The sequence below is a fragment of the Macrobrachium nipponense genome, chromosome 26, assembly GCF_015104395.2.
Source record: "Macrobrachium nipponense isolate FS-2020 chromosome 26, ASM1510439v2, whole genome shotgun sequence".
NCBI lineage: Eukaryota > Metazoa > Arthropoda > Malacostraca > Decapoda > Palaemonidae > Macrobrachium > Macrobrachium nipponense.
In genome coordinates this window covers 26,246,682-26,274,623 of record NC_087215.1, presented here as the reverse complement: position 1 = coordinate 26,274,623, position 27,942 = coordinate 26,246,682, and the positions used below count along the sequence as shown (strand labels likewise).

Genomic DNA, 27,942 nt, shown 5'->3' with positions numbered 1-27,942 from the left:
TTGTCTAGGTATCTAAACAAGCGAATCCCTTAGCATGAGCCCATGTTGAGACTAGGGAAAAGACCCTTGCAAACACCTGAGGGGCCATAGTCAATCCGATGCAACGGACCTTGAACTGGAAGACTTGCTCTCCCAGACTGAAGCGAAGGAACTTTCTGGATGAAGGGTAGATTGGAATCTGAAAGTAAACATCCATTAAGTGTATTGACAGCAAAAAGTCATTCTCTTATCGCTGCCAAAACTGTCCAGGGGCGTTTCCATCCTGAACCTCATCTTCCTTACCAAATGATTAAGAGTGGGAAGGTCGATTACTGGTCTCCAGTCGCTTGTAGCCTTCAGAACCAAGAAAATCTGACTGTAAACCCCCGTGTTGGACTCTGCACTTCTTCCACTGCCCCCTTGTCCAGCATCTTCAACACTTCCTCCCACAGAGCTAAGTACTTCGGGGAGCTGTGAACATAGGTCAGATTGAGAAGGTCTGTCCGAGAGAGGGGTAGACATCGAAGGGTAGTAGATACCCCACCCAAAGAACATCTACTACCCATTTCTCTGTTCCATGCAACTGCCATTTGGCCCAATGGCCCACCAAGCATCCCCCTACCTGTGGCAATGGAGAGGGAGAGGCGGCCACTCTACTGACGACCCCCTCTGCCCCTTCCTCTAAAGCTCCCAGCCTTGTAGGGGTGAGACTGAAAGGGACGCTGTTGTTGTCTTGACCTTGACAGAGAAGACTGAGGAACTCTCCCAGAAGACAAACGTCTGTACGACTTGACAGGACAAACCGTCTTGTCTGCCTTTGTGGAGGGGAAGGAGGAGGACGAGAATGAGCCTCCGATTTAGATACCGCCTGATGTACTAGTAACTAGCCTATCCTTGGTATCCGCTTGCCACCGGTCAATCGCATCTTCTAAACGAATTCTTGCGAAGAGAAGCTGCGACTGAAGAAGATTCCCGTTTCGGAGAGCTGACAAGGACTGAATCTACAGAGCCAGGAGAAAGTTGGCCCAAAAAGTTGCACTAAGGTGGCCTTGATATGAAATAGCCTTAGAGCCAGACTGCAAAAGCCTGACAAAGGAGGAAGAACTGACAAAACCTCCCTCAGGTCTATCCGAAGCCATCCTGGCTACCGCAGTGGACTACAAGTCCAGCTAGGAGACAGTCTAGAAGATCGAAGAAGCAGTAGCCTCCATAGCCAAGGCCTTCTGCGAAGAAAAAGAACGACCCACAGACCTAACTTGATCCAGGGTCAACCCAGGTTTAAGATGGACCACATCCAAATTAAGGTAACGGGACATCAGCTGGAGCACATTGGTGGAATAATACTTCCTATGCTGCACGAGAGAAGGAAGAAGGAACTTTGAGGATCTATTGGAGCGCAGAGAGCGATCTCGGTCCGAAACCAAGGTGTTAACACGTTGCAAGATAGAATGAGCATGACCCAACAAAAAGCTCAAATGAAGTCCTAGTATCTTGCCTTGGACCTAATAAGGCCTCTATACCCATAGGGGTCATAGAAGACTGGGCCTGCATTCTACCCACAAGTGAGATCAACAACCTCGGAGAAAGAAGACAGAAACTCCTGGCTCTCTTCCTCCTCTTGCTCCAGCAAAGGGAACCGACGACAATAAAAAGAAGGCTTAGAAGGATCTTCACCTTCCCTAACAGCACTGGAGAGGCTTCCCTAGGAAGCCGGCAACATTTCTCCCACTGGTTGGAGTGGAACCCCTAATTAATGAAGATCCTGATACAGAGGGTTCCAGAACACAGCCACGCGAAGAAAGCTCTACAGGGTCTCGATCGAAACCGTCTATGCGTTCATGTGACAAATCCTGTACATGTTCACGGGGATCGACGCCGAAGTGAACTTCCTGATGGACTGCAGACCAGAGCAGTCGCACCTTCTCAACTGTCAACCACCGCACTGCAGATAAAAGAGCCTTTGGAAGGTGGAGGAGACACTGTCGTAGCAAGCACCTTCGACTTCTTAATCAGAGCCTTATCATCTTTAAGACGGAATGGAATAGGTACGGGAGACGGAGATGGTGGATAGATGGGGCCAACACTTCTATGATGGCAAACATGTATGTGTGAGGAAGAGACAAGGCCGTGTAGAGAAGCAGACAAAGAACTCTTTCAACTCGCAACTCTTCTGTCGTCACAAACACGTACTGGTAAGGGAGAGACACTGCTGTATAGAAATCGGCAAAGTACCCGTGTCACTAGCAACCCTCCCGTGGTCATGAACACGTATGTGTAAGGGGGAGGCACAACCGTGTAGAGCAACACTTCCAGGGTCACGAACACGTACGTGTAAGGGAAAGACACGGCAGTGTATAGACATTGGCAAAACAATACCTCCAAAATATGGGGGTGTTCACTGTCTAATTTTATTTGAAATGTTTTAGGGTCTATTCTATAAACTACTTAGAGTATCAAATTTAGCAGTGAAATGTTATAATAGGCAGTTATAAGTGTTTTAGTTTAAGAGTACAGGATATTTGGTAGTTATAAGCATTTTTAGAGGGGATTTTTGCATTTCTCCAATAGGTTCTGGAACCTATTCCCATGTAAAAATGGGGGGGAGGGAGGTACTGTATAGGTAAGGTACGAGTTTTGAGGTAAAGCTCTCATACTTGCTTTTTCTGTCAATATTGTAAATCTAATGTTCTGTTTACGATACAGTATCTTGGCTGTCTTCTTTTCTTTGAATAAGAAAAACACTGCAAAGTTACGATATTCTTGTTTTAACCAAACTTTCAGGAAACACTGATATCCATTTCTATGATGTTGGTATTTTTGCATGGACTCTACTGTTAATCAAAACTAACCTTCTATGCAGAGGTATTTCCACATTCTTGAATCATTCTTGCGGGTTCTGTGCGCTCGGCACTTGGCTGTGGGTATAGTGCCTCCTGTTCTGACTGAGATCGTATCCTCAATATACCTGAAACGAATAATAAGATCCCCTTAAATGATCAAATTACGTACAGTAATCCCTAGATTTTTTATACTAATAAATTCCATGGGGGTACAGATACATCAATTGTGGAAAAAGAACTAGTGTCTAGACCAGCGTTGGTTATTCTACCTCTAGGCTACTCAACAATCATACTATATTTGCTTGTTTGTATTACTTTTACGTTGCATGGAACCAGTGGTTATTCAGCAACAGGACCAACTGCTTTATATGACTTCCGAACCACATCAAGAGTGAACTTCTATTACCAGAAATACACATCTCTTACTCCTCAATGGAATGCCCAAGAATCGAACTCGCGGCCAACAAGGTGGCACGCCAACACCATACCAACCAACAATCATACTATAATACCGGCTACTGTACAAAAACATTCACTATCCTAAGAAATTTACATTCTAAAAAAATATGGATTGTTATCTTTTTATATGAGCTCATTAACCCTTAAACGCCAAGCCGGTATTTCTGAAAGTGTCTCCTGTATGCCAGCAGTGTTCGGGAGTAAGCACCAAAGCGGAAAAAGTTTTTTGAAAAAAAATCACAGCATGCTTAGTTTTCAAGATTAAGAGTTCATTTTTGGCTCCCTTTTTTGTCATTGGAATAAATGACAGCGCAAAAAAAAATTCATATATAATTGTATACAAATTACGCTGTGAGCAAAACGGTTAAAGTTAATGAGTTCAATTTTTTCGTTGTATTGTACACTAAATAGCGATGATTTTGGTATATAACAAATTGTAAAAGGATCAAAGCAACACAGAAAATAATATCATAATATGTTGCATGAATTCGTAACACGAGGACGTAAAAAAATTTGTCTTAAAAAATTCACTATAAATCGAAATATGTATTGCGTTAGAGACTTCCCGTTTGTTGCAAAATGAAGGTAATTGATTGAATAATACTAAACTGTTAGTGTTGAAGCATATAATTGCAGTTTTTCACCATTTCGGTTGAGTTAAAGTTGACTGAAGGTCAAATATTTGCTATTTATTGTTATTTATATGAAAATATTTCAAAACTGATAAAAGATACAATCATGAGCTATTTTTTATTGTATTCTACATGAAATTGCACACATTTTCATATATAAAACTTTATGTAACGGCTAATATGAAACGGTGCAAACATTACGACAATCCGACAAACGAATTTTATTTTTTCAGCAGAGTTACCACTCAGACGTAAGGAAAAGGTTTTTTAAAAAATTTACCATAAATCAAAATATTGTGCTAAAAACTTCCAATTTGTTGCAAAATGAAGGTAAATTATTGAATATTACTAGAATGTAAGAGTTTTAGCTTACAATTGCATTTTTTTACCATTTCGGTCGAGTCAAAGTTGACAGAAGGTTGAAATTTTGGAACTTATCATTAATTATATGAAAATATTCCAAAACCATGGGTTGTTTTTTGTTATTCTACATGAAATTGCACACATTTTCATATATAAAATTTAATGTAACGGCTAATATAAAACGGTGCAAACATTACTACAATCAAGAAGAGGAAAAAAAAAAAAAAAAAAAAAAAATGATTTTTTCGGTGATTTTTTCGTTTCTGCAGTAAACTGACGTGGAATAAGGAAAATATTTTTTTTTTTTTTCAAAAACTCACCACACATCAAAATATTGTGCTAGAGACTTCCAATTTGTTGCAAAATGAAGGTAAATGATTGAATATTACTAGAATGAAGAGTTTTAGCTTACAACTGCGTTTTTCGACTATTTCGGCCAAGTCAAAGTTGACCGAAGGTTGAAATTTTGGCACATCGTTATTTATATGAAAATATTTCAAAACTGATAAAAGCTACAACCATGCATTGTATTTAGTTGTATTCTACATGAAACTGCACACTTTTTCATATATAAAACTTTATGTTACGGCTAATATAAAATGGTGCAAACATTACGACAAACACGACAAACTGACGGAGGAATTTCTTATTTTTTTCGGCAGTTACCGCGTGGACGTAGGGAAAAAGTTTTCTTAAAAAATTCACCATAAATCAAAATATTGTGCTAGAGACTTCCAATATATTGCAAAATGAAGGTAAATGATTGAATGTTACAAGAATGTAAGAGTTTTAGCTTACAATTGAGTTTTTTACCATTTCAGTCGAGTCAAAGTTGACCGAAGGTTGAAATTTTGGCACATATCGTTATTCATATGAAACTTTCAAAACTGATAAAAGCTACAACCATGGGTTGTTTTTAGTTGTATTCTACATGAAATTGCGCACATTTCCACATATAAAATTTTATGTAACGGCTAATATAAAACGGTGCAAACATTACGACAATCCGACAAAAGAATTTCTGATTTTTCACCAGTTACTGCGCGGACGTAAGGAAAAAGTTTTTTTTTTTCAAAAATTCACCATAAATCAAAATATTGTGCTAGAGACTACCAATTTGTTTCAAAATGAAGGTAAATGATTGAATTCCAATTTGTTGCAAAATGAAGGTAAATGATTGAATATTACTAGAATGTAAGAGTTTTAGCTTACAATAGTGTTTTTTGACCATTTTGGTTGAATCAAAGTTGACCGAAGGTTGAAATTTTGGCACTTATCGTTATTTATGTGAAAATATTTCGAAACTGATAAAAGCTACAACCATGGGTTGTTTTTTGTTGTATTCTTCATGAAATTACGCACATTTTCATAATATATATATATATATATATATACACATAAAACTTAACGTAACAGCTAATATAAAAGGGCGCAAACATTACAACAATCCGACAAAAGAATTTCTGATTTTTCGGCAGAGTTACCGCGCGGAAGTAAGGAAAAAATTTTTTTTTCCAAAAATTCACCAAATAATCAAAATATTGTGCTAGAGACTTCCAATTTGTTGCAAATTGAAGGTAAATGATTGAATATTACTAATGTAAAATGTTTTAGCTTACAATTGCATTTTTCAACCATTTTGGTCGAGTCAAAGTTGACCAAAGGTTGAAATTTTGGCGCTTATCGTTATTTATATGAAAATATTTCAAAATTGATAAAAGCTACAACCATGGGTTGTTTTTTGTTGTATTCTACATGAAATTGCGCACATTTTCATATGAAAACTATGTAACGGCTAATATAAAACGGTGTAAAAATTACGACAAAGTGACGAAATAATTTCCGAGATGTGACGCTGATGCTTTTTAGTGCGAGACAAAAGAAATTGGCGCATGCGCCCCTGGGTAACGCTTGTAAACAAAACAACAGCTTGATCCATGAACTCCCACAATCCCTCAAGGCGTGTGATTAAAAATTTTTTACCACGTAGGCCTATAACTATTTTTTCCGCGAATATTAAAAAAACTTCTTACCGTCGACGTATTTTACGTCAATTAAGCACCCGACAGACAATTTTCGTCGACGTAAAATACGTCCAATAAGCGTTTAAGGGTTAAACACAAAACAATAGGAAAAAAATGAAATTTTATCAAGGAAAATGTGTAACGCAAGAACTTTTTTACAATAGCTAGCCTACCAAAACTACTTACTATTTATGAACATGTAACTACTATCATAAAAAACATGGTCATCATTGGAATTATACATTATATATATATCTGTACAAAGAATGCTGTGTATGTATAAGTGTAACATGAAAATTAAAACACCAGTACATAATGGTGAACAGTAGTGCTTATGTAAATACAATGCTATGGAACTTCTGGTTCACTAGACTACTGTTATACTTAAATATTCAATGAATCTCATTTTCTATGTGGAGTACAGTACATGTAGAATAGTCCTATCATTTATACAATCATATACACTATACTGTACAGTACGCAATGTACTCTAAAATAACAACTGAAAATAATCATGCAATAAGATGGTACATAAAATGACTACTTGCATTTATGCCATCTTACACAATTAGATTACATAAAAACAGCTGTACAGAAAGTAAGCCATATAAGGCAGAGTAGTATACTGTGCTTATGAAAATAATCCCTTCAAAATTCTTTTTATTTAGTATATTCTCTACAAAATTTCATACTACGTTATGAAACTTAAAATTAGAAAATACACTAAAGTTAAGGTAATGCATCTTACCATGCTTTAAATGGCAAAATTAAGAGCAACTTACGTGAAAGTATTAGCAAAATAATTGAGGAAACCATGAAAAAGCTGTCCCAATGTATCATGGTTGTTGGAGGTGAATGTGGGCATCCTTTCAGTGATGGGAATACTCATTATCGGAGCGTTGTCATGGAATTTATCTGGAAAACTTTTCTGCAAACAAGGCAAAACTGGAGGTTGAACACCATCTGAAAAAGAAAGAAAACTAACTTGACCTTTGTTTTTCTAGGAAAATTCAACTACCACTACCAAAGGCTAACACATCATGGCACCGAGGACTCAAATCTAACCATTTTTTTTTTTTTCTAACAAAATCGCATTCATAACAACCACATTTGTGGTTTTTCAATATCCAGACGCACCTTTAATACATTATAAAATTTTTATTGTGTATAGCTTCTGAAAAAGGGCAATACACTGACCTATCCTCATTTGATTCTCTTAGATCAGGTCCTATAATCTGAACATATCTCTTGAATATAATCATGACGATGCCTAGCTTATTTTCATGCAAGCCAAGATGACATCAAGAGAGGAAAGGTTCTATGTTACACAAACTTTACAGCCTCTACATAAATACTAACCCACTTTTTAACGAATAACTGAAGTGTTTATGAATTCATTGTTACTGAAAAGCCAAATGTTGGTAAGGACATTTACCTTAAATTTACCTTATGCAAATCTGTGGAAACTAACTTCCATAGGAGGCCTTTCCATCATATAACCAGTCCTCACATAGGTGAACACATTCATTTAACTAATAAAAACTGAGCTATACTTTACTTACAAATCCCCCCACATAAAAGCAATAGAGACATCTGTGTAAAACCTCATTCTATGTCATGTCTAGCAATTTTAAATCCATCAGAGGAGTAGAGTCAGAGGCTTGTAACTAATATAAAGGATACTGCAAAAGTACAAATCCTCTTCCTTAAAATAATAAAAATATTAAAATCATTATATATATATTATATATATATCTATATATATATAATTATATATTATAAAGAAGCAAATACTACAGGAAAATGATAGCCAGAAATCCAAATGCTTTCGTCTTTACTATGACATTGTCAAGGAACGAATGAAATACAATTGGAGAGAAAGTTATCAGGTAAACAAGATCAAAAATACCAGATGGTTTAATTGTCAAAAGGGTAAAAGTTAAAGAGATATCCAGGATTATCGGATATCACACAGTCGCAAACCCAAACATAGATTTAACCCTAACAGAAACTACAAAGTATCCGTACAGTCCAAAACATGTAAAAACTGAATATATTAATTTTGTTGCTTATATTTATCTACAACTTTTTTCATTATGAAGGCATTAAGTTTAAGAAACCAAAACTTATATTTAGAACATTTCCATTACTTAACTTGATGAAACAAGATTCAATGACATTCCTTTAAACTGTGTCATTACATGGGATGAAGGCTCTTGCTTGACTCCAGTTAATAGGATGATCTAAATCTCTCATATGTACGAATAATGCATTTGATATTTGCCCAATTCTCACAGAATATTGGTGCTGTTTGAGATGTTGTGAAAGAGATTTACCAGTCTGTCCATAATAGACTTTATCACACTTTTTGCAAGGAATTTTATATATGCAGCCTGGAAGATCTTTAGGAGAATTTTTTATTACTAAACTCTTAACATTAATATTACTGAAAACAACATTTATGTTAAAAAGCTTTACAATTCTAGGAATATCTAAAAACCTTTCATCATATGGTAACTTTAAGATGTTATGCTTACTAAATTCAAGTTTGTCATTAGTTAAATAAAATGTTTTTATAGCTCTTTTCCATGCCACATCTACAAAAGTCCTTAGGTATTTAAGTTTCAATGCAATATCATAAATAGTTTTAATCTCAGCATCAATAAACTGTGGGCTACAGACATGTAAAGCCCTTAGTAACATCCCAGAAAAAACAGAGAATTCAACATTTTGATGGTGATTGGAGTAGTAATGAACAAAAGCAATGTTAGTTGATTTCCGAAAGACTGAAAAGGTGAAATTTCTATCATTTCTCTGGACAGTTACATCAAGAAAATTCAAATTACAATTTCTTTCTTCCCTGGAGATTTTTGTGAACTGGCCAAATACAGAAAATATCATCCACATACCTAAACCATATAACCTTTTGGGGCAAAATTCTTGGTAAGAGTTTTGCCTCAAAAAATTCCATGTAAATATTGCTATGGATAGGAGATAAGGGATTACCCATAGCCATGCCAAACTTTTGTACAAAAAATTCCCCATTAAAACAAAATTTACTATCTTTGATACACAACCTTATGAGACTAATGAGGTTTGCTATAGTTAAGGGAATATCATGACGTTCTAATTCATCCTCCAAATATTTAAGTAAATCATCTACAGGCACTTTTGTAAATAGAGACAACATCAAAACTAACCATATTAAAATCAAAATTCAAATTTAAACTATTCAATTTCTTTATAAAATCAACATTGTTTTTAACATTCGTGTTAGAAATGTTTCCTACCAAAGGTGTAAGAATTTTTACCAGCCATTTAGATAAATTATACATAACTGAGCCCGCTGAGATTAAAACTATTTGTAGTATTAAATTGAAACTCAAATACCCAAGGACTTTTGTAGATGTGGCATGGAAAAGAGCTATAAAAACATTTTATTTAACTAATGACAAACTCTAATTTAGTAAGCATAACATTTTAAAATTACCCTATGATGAAAAGTTTTTAGATATTCCTAGAATTTTAAAGCTTTTTAACATAAATGTTGTTTTCAGTAATATTAACCTTCTTACGCCGAAGGGGTATAATAAAAATTGTCTCCCGTATGCCGAAGGGGTCTCAGAGTGATCGCCGAAGCAGAAAAAATATTTTTTTCAAAAAATCACAGCGCGCTTAGTTTTCAAGATTAAGAGTTCATTTTTGGCTCCTTTTTTGTCATTGCCAGAAGTTTACTATGCAATCATCAGAAATGAAAAAATATCATTATCATATATAAATAATGCGATATATAATAGCACGTAAAAAAAAGTTTCATATATAATTGTATTCAAATTGCGCTGTGAGCAAAACGGTTAAAGTTAAAGAGTTAATTTCTTTTTTCGTAGATTGTACACTAAATTGCAATCATTTTGTCATATAACACATTGTAAAACGATCAAAGCAACACAGAGAAAATATTATCACAAAATGATGCATGAATTCGTAACGCACGGACGTAAAATGTTTTTTTTTTTTTTTTTTTTTTTTCAAAAATTCACCATAAATCTAAATATTGTTCTAGAGACTTACAATTTGTTTCAAAATGAAGATAAATGATTGAATATTACTATACTGTAAGAGTTTTAGCTTACAATTGCAGTTTTTGACCATTTCAGACAAGTTAAATTTCACCAAATGTTGAATTTTTTTTATATATTTTTTTTATATGCAAATATTTTGAAAAAGAGAAAAGCTACAACCTTCAATTATTTTTTATTGTATTCTACAGGAAATTGCGTACATTTTCATAAGATTTGCGGCGGAGAATCCGCGCATGTAGGGAAGGAAAGTTTTTTTTTTTTTTTATTCACCATAAATCTAAATATTGTGGTAGAGACTTCGAATTTGTTTCAAAATGAATATAAATGACTGAATATTACTAGACTGTAAGATTTTTAGCTTACAATTGTGTTTTTTGACTATTTCGGTAGAGTCAAAGTTGACCGAACGTGGTTTTTTTCTATTTATCGTGATTTATATGCAAATATTTCGAAAATGAGAAAAGCTACAACTTTCAATCATTTTTTTTTGTATTCTACATGAAATTGCACACATTTTCATATATAAAACTTTATGTAACGGCTAATTTAAAATGGTGCAAACATTATGACAATCACAAAAAAAATTCTTATTTTTTTCGAAAGAGCTACCGCGCGGACGTAAGGAAAAAGTTTATTTCATAAATTCACCATAAATTGAAATATTGTGTTAGAGACTTCCAATTTGTTGCAAAATGAAGGTAAATGATTGAATATTACTATAATATAAGAGTTTTAGCTCACAATTGCGTTTTTTGACCATTTCGGTAGAGTCAAAGTTGACCGAAGGTTGAAATTTTGGCACATCGTTATTTATATGAAAATATTTCAAAAGTGACAAAAGCTACAACCATGGGTTGTTTTTAGTTGTATTGTGCAAGAAATTGCGCCCATTTCTATATATAAAACTTTATGTAATGGCTAATTTAAAATGGTGCAAACATTACGACAATTGCACGAAAAAATTTATCGGCAGAGTTACCACGCGGACATAAGGAAAAAGTTTTTTTCATAAATTCACCATAAATCAAAATATTGTGCTAGAGACGTCCAATTTGTTGTGAAATGAAGGTAAATGATTGAATATTACTAGAATATAAGAGTTTCACCTTACAATTGCATTTTTCGACCATTTCAGTAGAGTCAAAGTTGACCGAAGGTTGAAATTTTGGCACTTATCGTTATTTATATGAAAATATTTCAAAACTGATAAAAGCTACAATCATGAGTATTTTTTGTTGTATTCTACATGAAATTGCACAGATTTTCATATATAATACTCCATGTAACGGCTAATTTAAAATAGAGCAAAAATTATGTCAGTGACAAAATAATTTCTGAGATGTCACTGATACTTTTTAGTGCGATAAGAGATATTCGCGCTTGTGCGCCTGCGTAACGACTGTAAACAAAACAACGCCTTGATCCGTGAGCTCCCAGCATCCCTATAAGGCGCGTGATTCAAAAGTTTTCCCCTGGTAGGCCTATAAGTATTTTTCAGTGAGTTTTTATAAAAAAAATTTTTATAGACGTTTAATACGTCCAATCGGCATTAGAGGGTTAATGTCAAGAGTTTAGTAATAAAAAATTCTCCTAAAGATCTTCCAGGCTGCATATATGAAATTCCTTGCAATAAGTGTGATAAAAGTCTATTACGTACAAACCGGTAAATCTCTTCCACAACGTCTAAAATAGCACCAATATTCTGTGAGAACTGGGCAAATATCAAATGCATTATTCGTACATATGAGAGATTTAGATCATCCTATTAACTGGAGTCAAGCAAGAGCCTTAAATCCCATGTAATGACATAGTTGAAAGGAATGTCATTGAATCTTGTTTCATCAAGTCAAATAATGGAAATGTTCTAAATTTAAGTCTTGGTTTCTTTAAACTTAATGCCTTCATAATGAAAAAGAGTTGTAGATAAATATAAGCAACAAAATTAATTCATTCAGTTTTAACATGCTTTGGACTGTACGGATACTTTGTAGTTTCTGTTAGGGTTAAATCTATGTTTGGGTTTGTGACCGTGTGATATCCGATAGACCTGGATTATCTCTTTAACTTTTACCCTTTTGACAATTAACCATCTGGTATTTTTGATCTTGTTTACCTGATAACTTTCTCTCCAATTGTATTTCATTCGTTCCTTAACAAAGTCTTAGTAAAGACGAAAGCGCTTGGATTTCTGACTATCATTTTCCTGTGGTATTCGCTTATTTAATGAAGTCACGTGCATCTACTGTGATATTTTAAATATGTATGTATGTATGTATGTATGTAGTATGTATGTATGTCTGGTAAAAATGTTCTGTTACAACAGAATTCCATCTAATAAAAGGACCCTATACAAACACCAAAATATCGAGAGAAAAATACTATATTTCAGAGACTGCTCTGAAGAGAGAGACAGCAGTCTCTGAAATATAGTATTTTTCTCTCTATATTTTGGTGTTTTTATGGGCTCCTTTTATTAGATGTATGTATGTATATGTATGTATGTATGTGTATATATACAGTGTTCCCCCCGTATTCGCGTTCTCTGGATTCCCGGATTTCTCTCTGGACCATATCTACCCACAATTTGCAGGGGATTCGCCTACTCGTGGGATTTTCCGGCAAAAATCACCACCAATTAGTGTGTTTTGATGTTATTTTCATGACTAAATCCATTTCTATGGAACAAAAATGATATACTAATTTTCAAATATTAATACTGAATAAGTAAATTTAATAAGATTAAATGATATCACATAGTAAAAATACTCTCTCTCTCTCTCTCCTACAGAGATATACAGTCTTTTTGTATGATAAATAATTTATTTCATATTTTCAAATATTAATATTAATGTATACAGCAATAACATCAATTCATTAAAGAAAATACTAAAGTGAATTAGTGAGATTGTAGTTTATAAATTTGAAAAATTATGTAAGAATGAAGGAAATCCCAGTCTTCTTTCTCAAATTCCAGGTACTAAAACTATCTCTCTCTCATTTATTGAGACTCGAGAATGTTTATAGTACATGTACTATATGTTTTTAATACTTTAAAATAATAATAATAATAATAATATTAATATAACTGTAATTACAAAATTCATATCATGTGTTAGTATTTTAAAGAAATACAATAATCTATCCATTTCACTCTTTTAATTAAGGATAACTCCTCTCTCTCTCTTTCTCTTGCCACACAGGATATGTATGTCATAGTGGTAACTCCCTCCCTCTGTTTCGCTGGAAGCGATATAAGTATTTTCTGAGATAACAGAGAGATAAACACACACTCTCTCTCTCTCTCTCTCTTTACTGAGATGAAAGAATTTTTATGATACTAGTATGTAAAATGTTTATTGATATTTTCTATTAATAATAATAATAATAATAATAATAATAATAATAATAAAACTGTAATTACAAAATTCATATGTGGTAGCATTTTAAAGAGATAAAAATGACCTTTCCATTTCACTTACGTAAGGATAACTCCTCTCTCTTACTGTGGTAAGAGAATTTTTATGGTAGATGCATGTGTTTATTAACCCTTAAACGCCGAAGCGGTAAAAATCAAAAACTCCCCCGAATTCCGGAGCCGGTTTTGAGTGAGCGCGGAATCGGAAAAAATAATTTTTTCAAAAAATCACAGAGCGCTTAGTTTTGAAGATTAAGAGTTCATTTTTGGCTCCTTGTTTTGTCATTGCCTTAAGTATAGTATGCAATCATCAGAAATGAAAAATAATATCATTATCATATGTAAATAATGCGATATATGGTAGCGAAAAAAAAAAAAATTCATACATAATTGTATTAAAATCACGCTGTGCAAAAAACGGTAAAAGCTAACGAGTTTCTTTTTTTTCGTTGTATTGTACACTACATTGCAATCCTTTTGATATATAATACATTGTAAAACAATAAAAGCAACACCGGAAAAATATTATCACAAAATGATGTACGAATTCGTAACGTGCGAACGTAAAATTTTTTTTTTTTCAAAAATTCACCGTAAATCTCAATATTGTTATAGAGACTTCCAATATGTTTCTAAATGAATAAAAATGATTGAATATTACGATACTGTAAGAGTTTTAGCTTACAATTGCGTTTTTTGACCATTTCGGTAGGGTCAAAGTTGACCGAACATGGTTTTTTTTCTATTTATCCTGATTTATATGCAAATATTTCAAAAATGAGAAAAGCTACAACCTTCAAATATCTTTCATTTTATTTTACATGAAACTGCGCACATTTTCATATATAAAACTCTATGAAATGCCTAATATGAAACTGAGCAAATTTTCCGAGAATTCGATGTACGCAATTCGGAGATTTATGGCGGAGAATCCGCGCGCGGAGGGAAGGAAAGTTTTTTTTCATAAATTCACCATAAATCGAAATATTGTGCTAGAGACTTCCAATTTGTTGCAAAATGAAGGTAAATGATTGAATATTACTAAAATATAAGAGATTTAGCTTACAATTGCGTTTTTCGACCATTTCGGTAGAGTCAAAGTTGACCGAACGTGGTTTTTTTTGTTCATTTAAAATTTACGTGATTTATATGCAAATATTTCGAAAATGAGAAAAGCTACAAACTTCAATTATTTTTCGTTGTATTTTACATGAAATTGCGCACATTTTCATATATAAAAATTTATGTAATGGCTAATTTAAAAAGGTGCAAACATTACCACAATCGCATGTAACATTTTTTCGGAAGAGTTACCGCGAGGACGTAAGGAAAATTTAATTTTTTTCATAAATTCACCATAAATCGAAATATTGTGCTAGAGACTTCCAATTTGTTACAAAATGAAGGTAAATGATTGAATATTACTAAAATATAAGAGTTTTAGCTTACAATTGTGTTTTTCGACCATTTCGGTAGAGTCAAAATTGACCGAAGGTTGAAAATTTGTCACTTATCATTTTTTATATGAAAATATTTCAAAACTGATAAAAGCTGCAACCTTGGGTTGTTTTTAGTTGTATTGTGCATGAAATTGCGCACATTTCCATATATAAAACTTTATGTAACGGCTAATTTTAAAATGGTGCAAATATTACCACAATCGCATGTATGATTTTTTTCGGAAGAGTTACCGCGCGGACGTAAGGAAAAAGTTTTTTCATAAATTCACCATAAATCGAAATATTGTGCTAGAGACTTCCAATTTGTTGCAAAATTAAGGTAAATAGTTGAATATTACTACAATATAAGCGTTTTAGCTTACAATTGCGTTTTTCGACCATTTCGGTAGAGTCAAAGTTGACCGAAGGTTGAAATTTTGGCACTTATCGTTATTTATATGGAAATATTTCAAAATTGATAAAAGTTACAATCATGACTATTTTTTTGTTGTATTGTGCATGAAATTGCGCACATTTTCATATATAATACCTCATGTAACGGATAATTTAAAACGGTGCAAAAATTATTTCAGTGACGAAATAATTTTTGAGATGTGTCACTGATACTTTTTATTTAGTGCGATAAGAAAGAAATTCGCGCTTGCGCGCCTGCGTAACGATTGTAAACAAAACAACAACGCTTGATCCGTGAACTCCCAGCATCCCCCAAGGCGAGTGATTCAAAAGTTTTTCGGCTGGTAGGCCTATAAGTATTTTTTCCGCGAATTTTTAAAAAACTTTTTTGAGCCGACGTATGGTACGTCCATTCGGAAATTGGGGGAGATTTTGACTCGACGTTTAATACGTCCATTTGGCGTTTAAGGGTTAATATTTTCAAATAATAATAATAATAATAATAATAATAATAATAATAATAATATAACTAACTTCAAATGAAAATTCTTCCCTTCGTCTTTTTCTGTATCAATTTCCCTACCTTCTCGTAACTCCAGTGCCGCTCGGATCTGGGAAGCTGTTTAACAGTGCCATACAATGGTCAACGAATTTACGTAATGGTTTTTATGCAATCTCTCTCTCTCTCTCTCTCTCTCTCTTCTCTCTCTCTCTCTCTCTCTCTCTCTCTCTTACTGAGGAGATTCTTTTTATGGTACATGCGTGTAATAAGTTTATTATTAATATTTTCCAATAATAATACTATATGTGTAATAATAATACTATACATGTAATTACAAAATTCATATGTGAGTATTTTAAATACAATAATCTTTCCATTTCACTCTTTTAATACTGTAAAGGACAAGTCCTCTCTCTCCTCTCTTCTCTCTCTCTCCTCTCCTCTTCCTCTCCATCTCTCTCTCTCTCTCGTCTCCTCTCTCCTCTCTCTCTCTCTTGGCTGCAAGTGTTAGAAGTATGTATGTATGTATGTACGTATATACCTTTAAGGGTACTAATGTTTAGGATTACTTTGAAATTATATTGATACAGTCCCTGGTACACATCCCCCGCGAATATGGGGGAACACTGTATATATAATATATATACAGGCGGCCCTCGGTTAGCGGCAGGGGTTCCGTTCCTGGCCACTGACGCCAAGCGATTTTCGACGCTAAGCGATTTTAAAGCCTACGGCCGCCGCACACCTTCTTTCGAAACTCTAACCAAGTCAAGCGCCATATCCCACAACGGCGCAATAAGTAAAATTATATCTTATGCAAGTATAGACTATAGAATTTACTGTACAGTACATGTGGGTGTCTAGAGTATGTAAAGATATAATAAAGTTTATACAGTGTACAGGTAGCTGTAGTGTTCAGGTTATGATCATTAGTCTTACGATAGTCCGATTTTATGAGAGATCAAATTACAATGGCCTAACTTTTTCCATCTTCTAGTTACACAAGTTCAATAACAGCAAAAGAGAATGATGAAAGTATGGTTTTAACGTTATACTCATTGCGTGAACGTGTACAGCCATGAACAACCGAACGAGAAACGACTTTTTTTTTTTTCTAAGTACAACCGAACTGGATAACATCTGTTTGGCTTGTATTTCGATCATTGTACTACAGTGCAACATTACCATATTTGTTATAAATGGCGTTATGTATAGAATAGAACTGAGATATCTTAATGTAATAACTTTATTCACTATAGATCAGAGATCAATATAGATTAAAGATCAATCGGGAAATATACCGTTAAATTTTAACCTAGTTATAACTGAAGCTGAGAAAACTGTTCAAGCTGCTAATGACTATTATCGTACATCGGCAACAAGGGTAAAACTGCAGTAAACGTCTGCCATCACACACAACTGTAGATAAAATTGGGATAAAATCATTTTAATCAAAACTACTGTGCTTGAAAGAACACATTTTACTGTTGGTTTCACGCCATTATAAGATAAATAACGTAAAGTTCATATTACGATGATATAAAGGATTATTGCGAACGGAATCACGTAATTTTTTACGCAATAAACATGCCGCCAACGTAATCTGTTAACGAAAAAAAATAGTAGTTCACATTCACAACGAGACATATTCAATAAATATTTCCACCTAAAAACACGCTGTATAAGGAAAAATAACTTTGTCTCATATAAGTCAAGTATATAGATATTCGTTTATGCTAACTAGAAGCAAGAGCATTCGCTCAGAATTGCGTTATGGTGAAACAAACTTGTATTCATCAGCTGATTTCAAACCACAACATTGGCCGCTCCGCGGAATACGGGCTTAAGTTTGCCGTAGTATTTTAAAATACAATAATAGGAGAATACATACAATATTCTTGGATACAGCAAAATAATGTATAACTTTTTAAAGGATTTATGGAAAAGATGCATAATTAATAAAATAACACAATGCATTTTTCGGAACTGGTGGACAAGAACGAACATGAAAAACCATCCCCTGACAACGTGGAGCGTAGTTACAAAGGCTGCCTTAATTTGTATCTTATTTCTGTACAAAAATGAAAATACCTTTACGTAATATATTTTCATACACATTTTAAACATAAAAGCATAAACATTTGAAAAATCGACACATCGATCGCTAAATTTGCACTCTTTTTAACTCGACATTTTCGGAAGAGCGGCAGACGGCGGCATACAAGAACGAACTTGAAAAAAACATCGTAGTCGATAACTTGAAGGGGAGTTTCAAAAGTTGCCTTTTTATCATATTTCTGCACAGAAATAAAAATACCCTATTCGTAATACATTCTCATACACATTTTAAACATAAAAGCATCAACATTTATAAAATAGACACATCGATCGCTAATTTGCACTTTTTTTTTAAATCCATATTCTCGGAAGAGCGGCAGGCGGCGGCTTACAAGAAAGAACATGAAAAAACATCGTATTTGATAATGTGAAGGGCAGTTTCAAAAGCTGCCTTTGTATCATATTTCTGTACAGAAATAAAAATGCCTTTCACGTAATACATTTTCATACACATTTTAAACAAAAGCATGAACATTTATAAATCGACAAATCCATAGCTACATTTGGGTGCACTATGGTAACTCGATATTTTCGGCATAGAACAGCGTCAGAGACATATATTTTACCCTAATACCTACGTAATAACTCTCCATAAAGTTTGTTAATATAATTTGCATAACCTTTATGGTCTGAACGGCATTTCTACAAATGTATGAACTCGTTAGACCCGGCGCTTGCTTCGCTGTTAACTGAAATTTGTGCCGTAACGATCCTTTAAAATTGCCATTTTTTTTTAATGAATATTTTTGACGACAGCCGTAAAACCGATTCGCCGTTGAGTGATTGCGCCGTTAACCGCGGGCCGCCTGTATATATCTCTCTCCACATGGATTCAAGAGTACAGGGAAAACACTAAAAATGTTGTCACCACTTAACATGCTGAAATGGCAAGAGGAGGAGTTTACAATGGCAGTCAGTCAATACACTCCTAAGTTCTATATGTCATTAATTTCAGTGTTGTGCCAACACAGCAACATGTGTGCAACTCTGATGTTGCATTATTTACCAACATGCACCAAAACCATAATGAGATACCCGATGTTCTTTCCAAAGGAAAATAAAGGCTGTATTTACATAAACATTAATACCCACTACCAGTCGTAATCCCATTTAACCAAAATCAACGGTTACACAAATATACCACAAATCTCCTCCCACATTTCTGACACATTCTCACATCATTTACAATAAAATGTAATGTAAAATAATGTTAAAGTGAAAAAACCTGTACTCTTATGGCACACAGGTTAGCACTACACAAGACAAGGGAAAGAAGGTGGCAGTTGGAGAGGGCCTAAGGATCCAATACATACATGTGCAATGCTACAGGATGATTAGTTTTCTTTAAAAAGGAACTGTTGCATCTCACCATTAAAGACCAAAAAAGTGGGCTATTAATATAAATTGTAATTAGTGCATAAGAAAATATTTCCTTATTGTCTATAATCTATAAGAAATAAAAATAATAAAAAACATAGCCCTGATTTTATTTAACGGAAAGTAAACTCTATCAAAGTGACTTACGTTGCAGATAATGTATCACCATTAAAACCAAAGAGTATGATGATATAGTCATGTCCTTGGCATTATTGATATTGTGATGCTGTGCCCATAACTTCACCACCAAGACTAGAGGACGTACCCGCCAATCCACTGGAAAGCAGCATGAAAATTGACTGAATATAAAAACAGAAATATATCACCTAAAAAATAGTTACATAATTACCAACTAAAGACTTTATAATGCTTCAGCTTATTTCTATACTTTCTCTAACATCTGTAATCAAGCATTTTGTTCAATTAATTGACAGCACGAGCAAAAACAAAACCACATGAACAAAAACAAAAGTAAATGTTAATTTTCATGTTTAAACAAGGTATTGGGCATTAGCAACATACACACCAAATTTTAAAAGTATAATTTCAAAATATTGAAATTAGTCGCTAAAAAGCAAAACAATATAATCAGTATTGTGTAACATTTAAAATAAAAAAAAAGAAGCTCCTTAAACTATTGTGGTTAAACTTTTGAAGACCTAACTACCTCATGAGATATGATGACAAGTCTTAAAAGTAGGGATACCAACTTTCTCTTGGGCATCATAATACAGTGTACTCAACCCGCTACTTATATTCTAATTAAAATGAATGTTTTACATGACACAATCCAGTTATAAAAACTAAATCTATATATTGCTTAGAAAGTCCAACAGTATTCTGACAAAAATAATGTGTGATATGGAGTTGAAAAACTAAACCAAGCTCTGGTTCTTCTTTGTCATAAAAAATAACAGCACAAACATTTAAATCGGTAGCAGTGCCATTTACATATTTACAGTAAAACCCCTTATATTTACATTTAGCAAAATTGGAGTAACATTAAAAATGGCATTTATACAGAATATCTACCCCAGTTTCAGCACTTACATTGTGAGTACGAGTGAAGAAGGTGAGTGTTGCGGATTCCCACAGCATTATTACAATTGAGATCCACATCAACGAGGGTTTGAGCATCGCGGAACTTTAGGATTGGTACCTTGGCTCGGATCAGCTCCATTTTCTGAGTAGAGCCTGGTGATAAAATCAAGTTGGTAATAAATTACTTCACCAAAAAGATCTCTCTCTATACATATATTTAATATATATTATCTATACTATATTTGTATATATGTCTATTGTGTGTGTGTACACACACATATATAAATAAAAGCAGTGCCCAGTTATCGGCAGGAGTCCCATTTCGGCGGGGTGCTCATTAGCAAAAACCGCCATTAACTATATCTATATATATGTATATGTGTGTGTGTGTATATATATATATATATATATATATATATTATATATATATATATATATATATATATATATATATATATACACACACACACATGCAGTCCCCGGCTTACAACGTTCTGAGGTTACGCTTTTCAATTATATTTATCAGAAATAATTTTCAAGTTTACAACACATGTTCCAGGGTTAGGCCGCTTACAATGCCAATCTGGCAGAATAAATATGCGCTTACAATGCCAATCTGGCAGAATAAATATGTCTCCAAAAATGCAAAATTAATTAATATTTGAAGTTTTTTTTTTTTTTTTTTAATGAAAAATGCTAAAAGATTGCAGTTTACATAGTTTTTTAATGCACCCAAAGCATTAAATAAAAGTAAGATTTTCTTAGGATTTTTTATGATGTTCTGGCTTACAACGCGTCTCAAGAATGGAACTCCCGTCGTACCCAGGGACTGCCTGTATGATGTATTGTATGTGGTATGTATGTATATATAATATATATATATGTGTGTGGGTTTGTGTATGTGTATATTTATGTGTTTGTGTATGTGTATGTATGTATGTGTGTGTGTATATATATATATATATATATATATATATATATATATATATATATATATATATATACATACATATATATATATATATATATATATATATATATATATATATATATATATATATATATATATATATATATATATATATATACAGGCAGTCCCCGGCTTACGAGGTTCCGACACTTTTTCTTAAATATTCAATGGAAAAATCCGTCCTGGGTTACGACGCTTTTAAAAATCGCATGCTATGATAAAAATCCTTTATAGTTTAGCACAGTATATAATAAAAATAAGCTTTTGGTTACATTACAACAAAAATTTTGAGGTTATGATGATTTTCGACACTTTTAATGTTGTATTTTTTAAATTTTTTTAGTGACGCCTCATATGCGGAACTAGTTTCCGAGCGAATGAATACACTAGCTTGGGATGCGCAGTTTAAAACAGTCCAAAAGCACAAATAATGAAAAAATCATTGCTTGTTTCCAGTACATAATTAAAAAAACTAAGTTTCTGGTTAGATTACAACGCAAATTCCAAGGTTACGACGTTTTTTTATGCTTTTTAACGATACCTCATACGCAGAACTAGTTTCTGAGCGGAGGAGCATAAATTAATTTACGCTATTAAACTGTATGGTAAATTGACCGAACAACGACCTCGAACGGTCGAGGACGCTAAGCGTAACAATACCAAACGATGCCACTTCAATCGCGTGCCTGCCCGTATTTCACTAGGTTGTGTGCTGATCCGTTGCTGATTTTCATTGCTTTTTTCGTGCATTTACTATGGCTCCTAAACGGCAGAGTACTTCCTCCGATGATAGTTCATCCAAGAAGAGGAAGGTCATCACCATGGAGGTAAAATAAGACGTGGTCAAGCGTTCGGAGAAGGGATAAACTAACACCGAGATAGGTCGTGCTTTAGGGTTGAGCAGGACGACCGTGGTAACCATAGTGAAGGACAAGGAACGTATTCTGAAGCACGTTAAGGATGCTGCACCGATGAAGTCAACAGTGATTAACGAGAAGCAACGTAGCCAGAGCATTGTTGAAATGGAGAAATTGTTCATGATATGGCTGGAGGACCAGAACCAGCGACGTGTTCCGGTGAGCTTAAGTGTGATCCAGGAGAAGGCTAGAGCGCTGCATGAGGCAGAAGTGAAAAAGTTTGGAGAGGGCAGTGCTAGTGGTGAATTTTCCGTGAGTAGAGGTTGGTTTAACCGTTTTAAGGCTCGTGCAAATTTGCATAATGTGAAGCTGCAAGGTGAAGCTGCTAGTGCTGATAGCGAAGCAGCAGAAAATTTTCCAGGTGGTTTGGCCGAGATAATTAAGGATGGTGGTTACAAGGCTGACCAAGTCTTTAATGTGGATGAGACTGGATTATTTTGGAAAAGAATGCCAAATCGAACGTACCTTTCCAAGGAGGAGAAGTCAGCACCTGGCCATAAAGCTGGAAAGGAGCGACTGACTTTGCTGTTTGGGGCCAATGCAAGTGGCGATTTGAAACTTAAGCCCTTGCTGGTGTATTTGGCTGAGAATCCCAGGGCTTTCAAGGGCATTTTTCAAGAGTCAACTCCCTGTGATTTGGAAACCAAACAAGAAGGCTTGGGTTACCTTGATGGTCTTCGAAGATTGGTTCAATGACCATTTCGTGCCAGCAGTGGAACGGTATTTGACTTCGAAGGCTCTGCCTTTTAAGGCCCTTTTAGTCCTGGACAATGCCCCTGGTCACCCTTCAAATTTGAGCGACATGCACCCTAATGTGAAGGTGGTGTACCTCCCACCCAATACCACATCGCTGATACAGCCAATGGACCAGGGAGTAATTGCTAATTTCAAGGCTTACTACCTTAGAAGGACCATACGTTTTGCTTTGAGGGCCATAGAAGCTAACAAGGAGTTGACACTGAAGCAATTCTGGAAGGGCTACAACATTGCTGATGCAGTGAAGAACATTGTAAGTGCTTGGGACGAGGTGAAGACGACCACTTTAAATGGGGCCTGGAAGAAACTGTGTCCACAGTTTGTGCAGTTTCGAGACTGTGACGAGGAAGATCGTAGGGCTAAGCAAGAGGCTGAAACTAGATCTTGAACCTGATGATGTAACAGAGCTGCTGGCATCCCATGGAGAGGAATTGTCAGCAGAGGACCTACTTGAGCTGGAGCAACAAATGATTGAGGAGGAGGAGGCGGCACCAGAGCCAAAACCCAGGTCATTAACTATGAAAGGCTTGTCAGAGGGTTTTACTCATTTGGAGAGAGCTTAACTTCTTTTGAGGCAGAAGATCCTAACGTTGCCAGGTTTGACAAAATAAAACGAGGAATTATGGATTTGGTAACTTTCTACAAGGAGACCCTGAAGGAGAAGCAGACGAAGACAAGTGTGCAGTCCAGGCTTGACACTTTCTTTCACAAGTCTCCAGTACCACCACCTCCCACTCCTAGTCCTGGTAAGGAATTCTGAACTGTTTTACTAATTTATGTGTTTATAGTGTATATAAATGTGTAAATTTTTTAATGTAACATATACTAAATGTTAGAGTAAATTGTAACTTCATTAATTTTCATCATTTGTAATTTTATTGCAGAAGTGGTGACAGTTCCAGATCCCCCTGTACTACCTGTGACAGTTCCAGATCCACCTGTACCTGGACCCTCTGTAGCAGCCCGTCCACCTGTATCAGGTAAGCAATTTCATTTTTCTCATTTTCATGTTGGAAATTGTTTATTACATTATGGCATACATACACTACTACATAGTGGTACAATGTGTTTGATGTTGCATAACCTTATTATTATTATTTTTTTTTTCATTCCAGACACCTTTGATAGTGACAGCGACCCAGATGACCCTGAGCCTTTCCATGGTTTTGATGGCTTGCCCTATTCATCAGGTAAGGAATCCTTAAAAAATGTGTATAAAATGTTTTATAAATTGCTAATAGAAATTTTGTTAAAAGTGTACATACATATGCTACAGTTACATCCACCTTACATTTATGTACCCCATCATTCTTTCCAGATCTAGATGTTCCCTCATCAGAGCCCAAATCAGTTGATACGAGTAGTATCACCTCTCCAACTCCTTCAGGTAAAAGAATTCTTCATTTTTTACATTGTATTACTACATATGTCAAACAGTAATAACATGTGCAGTAATTACAGTAGTACATACATACTCTATCATTTATATTTTTTATCATTCCAGACTCCCAAGCACCTGCCCATCCACTCCATAGCCCAGCCACCCACTCTCATCTACCATATGCCCATCCCAGTAAGCAAGCCAACCACTAGAATTTGGTAAGGACATTTTTTTTATTAATGTTTTATTATTTACATATGTAATAACCATGTTATGTATGTAACATACATACTAATCATATGTACATTATCATTCCAGACTGACATGCGCCTTGTGATTTACATAAACCAGACCTCTACATACCTACATGTCTTCATTTTGCTGAAGGTAAGGAATTCTCAGTTGTTTTTAATGTGTGCATACAGTAAATTGTTAATTATGGAACAATAAATTTTGTACACTTAAGTGGTTACATACTGTCCTTTAATATTAATTCTTCATTCCAGACTGCCCATCATCCTAGCCTGTTATCTGTGATAAAGCACACTGAAGTTAGGTATGGAATGCTCTACACCTCCATCTCCATCTCCCACAACCTAGGTAACAGCTTTGAGACTCACTAAAAGTTGGTAAGTTATGTAAGGAATTTCTAAATTAAGTTTTATACTACATGTTATATCTGATATTAAACCACTGTAAGGTGCATATTACTGTATGTAACTTACTATGCATAGAGGACTTACTGACATAATTATTTTTTGTACATTCCAGAATCCCAGAACCCCCTCTGAATGATGTAGGCTATGGGGCCACATAAGACTTTGTCCAGGGTTACATAGCACGACAACTTTAAACTAAAAGTAAGGAATTAATTAACATACATTAACTAAGTTTTATACATGTTATATCTGATATTAAACCACTGTATGGTGCATATTACTGTATGTAACTTACTATGCATAGAGGACTTACTGACATAATTATTTTTTGTACATTCCAGAATCCCAGAACCCCCTGAATGATGTAGGCTATGGGGCCACATAAGACTTTGTCCAGGGTTACATAGCACGACAACTTTAAATTAAAAGTAAGGAATTAATTAACATACATTAACTCTTTTAGTACTCTTGATATATCTACAGTAATTAACATATTGCATTCACGACTTTCTGTAGTACATTTTGAACTAATTTTGTTACTTTTTCATTCCAGAACCAACATTTTTCACACAACTCCAGGTTGTACTACACATTACTACAAGTGTCATCAAGGGATAACTACAAGTAGAAGCACCATTTTTGGATGGAAAAAACCCTTCAGGAAAGTATACATATCAAATGTAACATGTAGTAGTGTACCAAAGGATGAAAAGTAAGGTTTTTACATACAGTATGTACATACGTACATAACTTTTTTTATTAGAAATTTCCAACCAAGTTTGATTACATGTTATAAACCACTGTACGTATGGTTACTATACTGTATGTAACTTACTAACATACATGACTTAACTTAGATAATTTTTTGTACATTACCAGAATCCCAGAACCCCCTGAATGATGTAGGCTATGGGGCCACATAAAACTTTGTCCAGGGTTACATACATAGCACGACAACTTTAAACTACAGTACTAAAAGTAAGGAATTATACATAGTAATTAACATATATTAGTAACTAAGTTTTATACTATTTAAAAAAAAAAGTGACCAAGATCTCTCACATGGGATAAGTGATCAAGGTCTTTCTCATGGGACAACTGGAAACTTTGCAAGGTTGGTAAAATCTCCACTCCCTGCTGAACAGAGGGTGTAGACCAATCATTTACAACATGCATACCAGTAGTACACTGATATTAAACCACTGTATGGTGCATATTACTGTATGTAACTTACTATGCATAGAGGACTTACTGACAAAATTATTTTTTGTACATTCCAGAATCCCAAAATCCCCTGAATGATGTAGGCTATGGGGCCACATAAGACTTTGTCCAGGGTTACATAGCACGACAACTTTAAACTAAAAGTAAGGAATTAATTAACATACATTAACTAAGTTTTATACATGTTATATCTGATATTAAACCACTGTATGGTGCATATACTGTATGTAACTTACTCTGCATAGAGGACTTACTGACATACTAATTATTTTTTGTACATTCCAGAATCCCAGAACCCCCCCTGAATGATGTAGGCTATGGGGCCACATAAAACTTTGCCCAGGGTTACATAGCACAACAACTTTAAACTAAAAGTAAGGAATTAATTCACATACATTAACTCTTTTACTCTTGATATAACTCAAAGTAAGGAATTATAAACTAAAAGTAAGGAATTAATTAACATACATTAACTCTTTTACTCCTTGCTGTATCATAATTTACGTATTGCATTCAGGACTTTGTGTAGTATTTTGTACTAAATGTGTTTCATACTTTCACCTTCCAGAACTACCAGACTGGGATTTTAGTGTACTCCAGGATGTACTACCAAAGGATTACTTCAAGAATTTGCATAGTGTACCAAAGGATACTTCAAGAATTTGCACAGTGTATAGTGTATAATCTAACCTAAGGATTACTTCAAGAATTTGCATAGTGTATTAGTGTATATGTAAACTCAACTAAGGACTTGGTACTTCAAGAATGTGCATTTATAGTGTCACAAGAGCATATTAATAAAGATTATACCTTCAAGGACCATCCTTTGGCATTGAAATAACCACACTACACATCATGCAATACTTGCATGTCACACAGGTAAGGTCTCTTTAACTTTTTATTAGTTTAAGGCATATTTCCAAAGTGTCTGTTGCGGCTTACAATGATTTTCGGGTTACGACGCGTTACAAGAACAGGAACCCCCAGTCGTAACCCGGGGACTGCCTGTATATATATTATTGATATATATCGTATATTATTATATATATATATATTATATATATATATAATAATATATATATTATATATATGGCAGTCCCCGGTTATTGGTGCCAATAACAGTTACGGCTCAATAACATATCTAACAAAGGCACCATAACCAAAACTTGGCGCTATAAGCGACGTGTTTCGGTAAATGGTGGTTTTCACCTATCAGCAACTCGCCACAAATGGAACACCCCCCCATAACCAGGTACTGCCTGTTTATAGTGTATATGTAATATGTGCTGATATATATATATATATCTAATATATATATATGTATATATTATTAATAATATATAATAATAT

At 34.4% G+C, this 27,942-nt stretch overlaps 1 protein-coding gene across 3 annotated transcripts in view; it reads right to left on the bottom strand.

Annotated features, from left to right (window-relative positions):
* The window catches only part of LOC135200080 (poly(A) RNA polymerase gld-2-like), a 97,426-nt gene that overhangs the window by 12,583 nt on the left and 56,901 nt on the right, over positions 1-27,942 (bottom strand). For all 3 annotated transcript variants that reach the window (XM_064228380.1, XM_064228378.1, XM_064228379.1), the window contains 4 exons: positions 20,695-20,838; positions 19,792-19,920; positions 7,080-7,260; positions 2,829-2,944 (listed from right to left, as the gene is read on the bottom strand). In XM_064228380.1, coding sequence (XP_064084450.1) covers positions 2,829-2,944; positions 7,080-7,260; positions 19,792-19,920; positions 20,695-20,838 — 570 coding nt within the window. The remainder of the gene's footprint in view (positions 1-2,828; positions 2,945-7,079; positions 7,261-19,791; positions 19,921-20,694; positions 20,839-27,942) is intronic.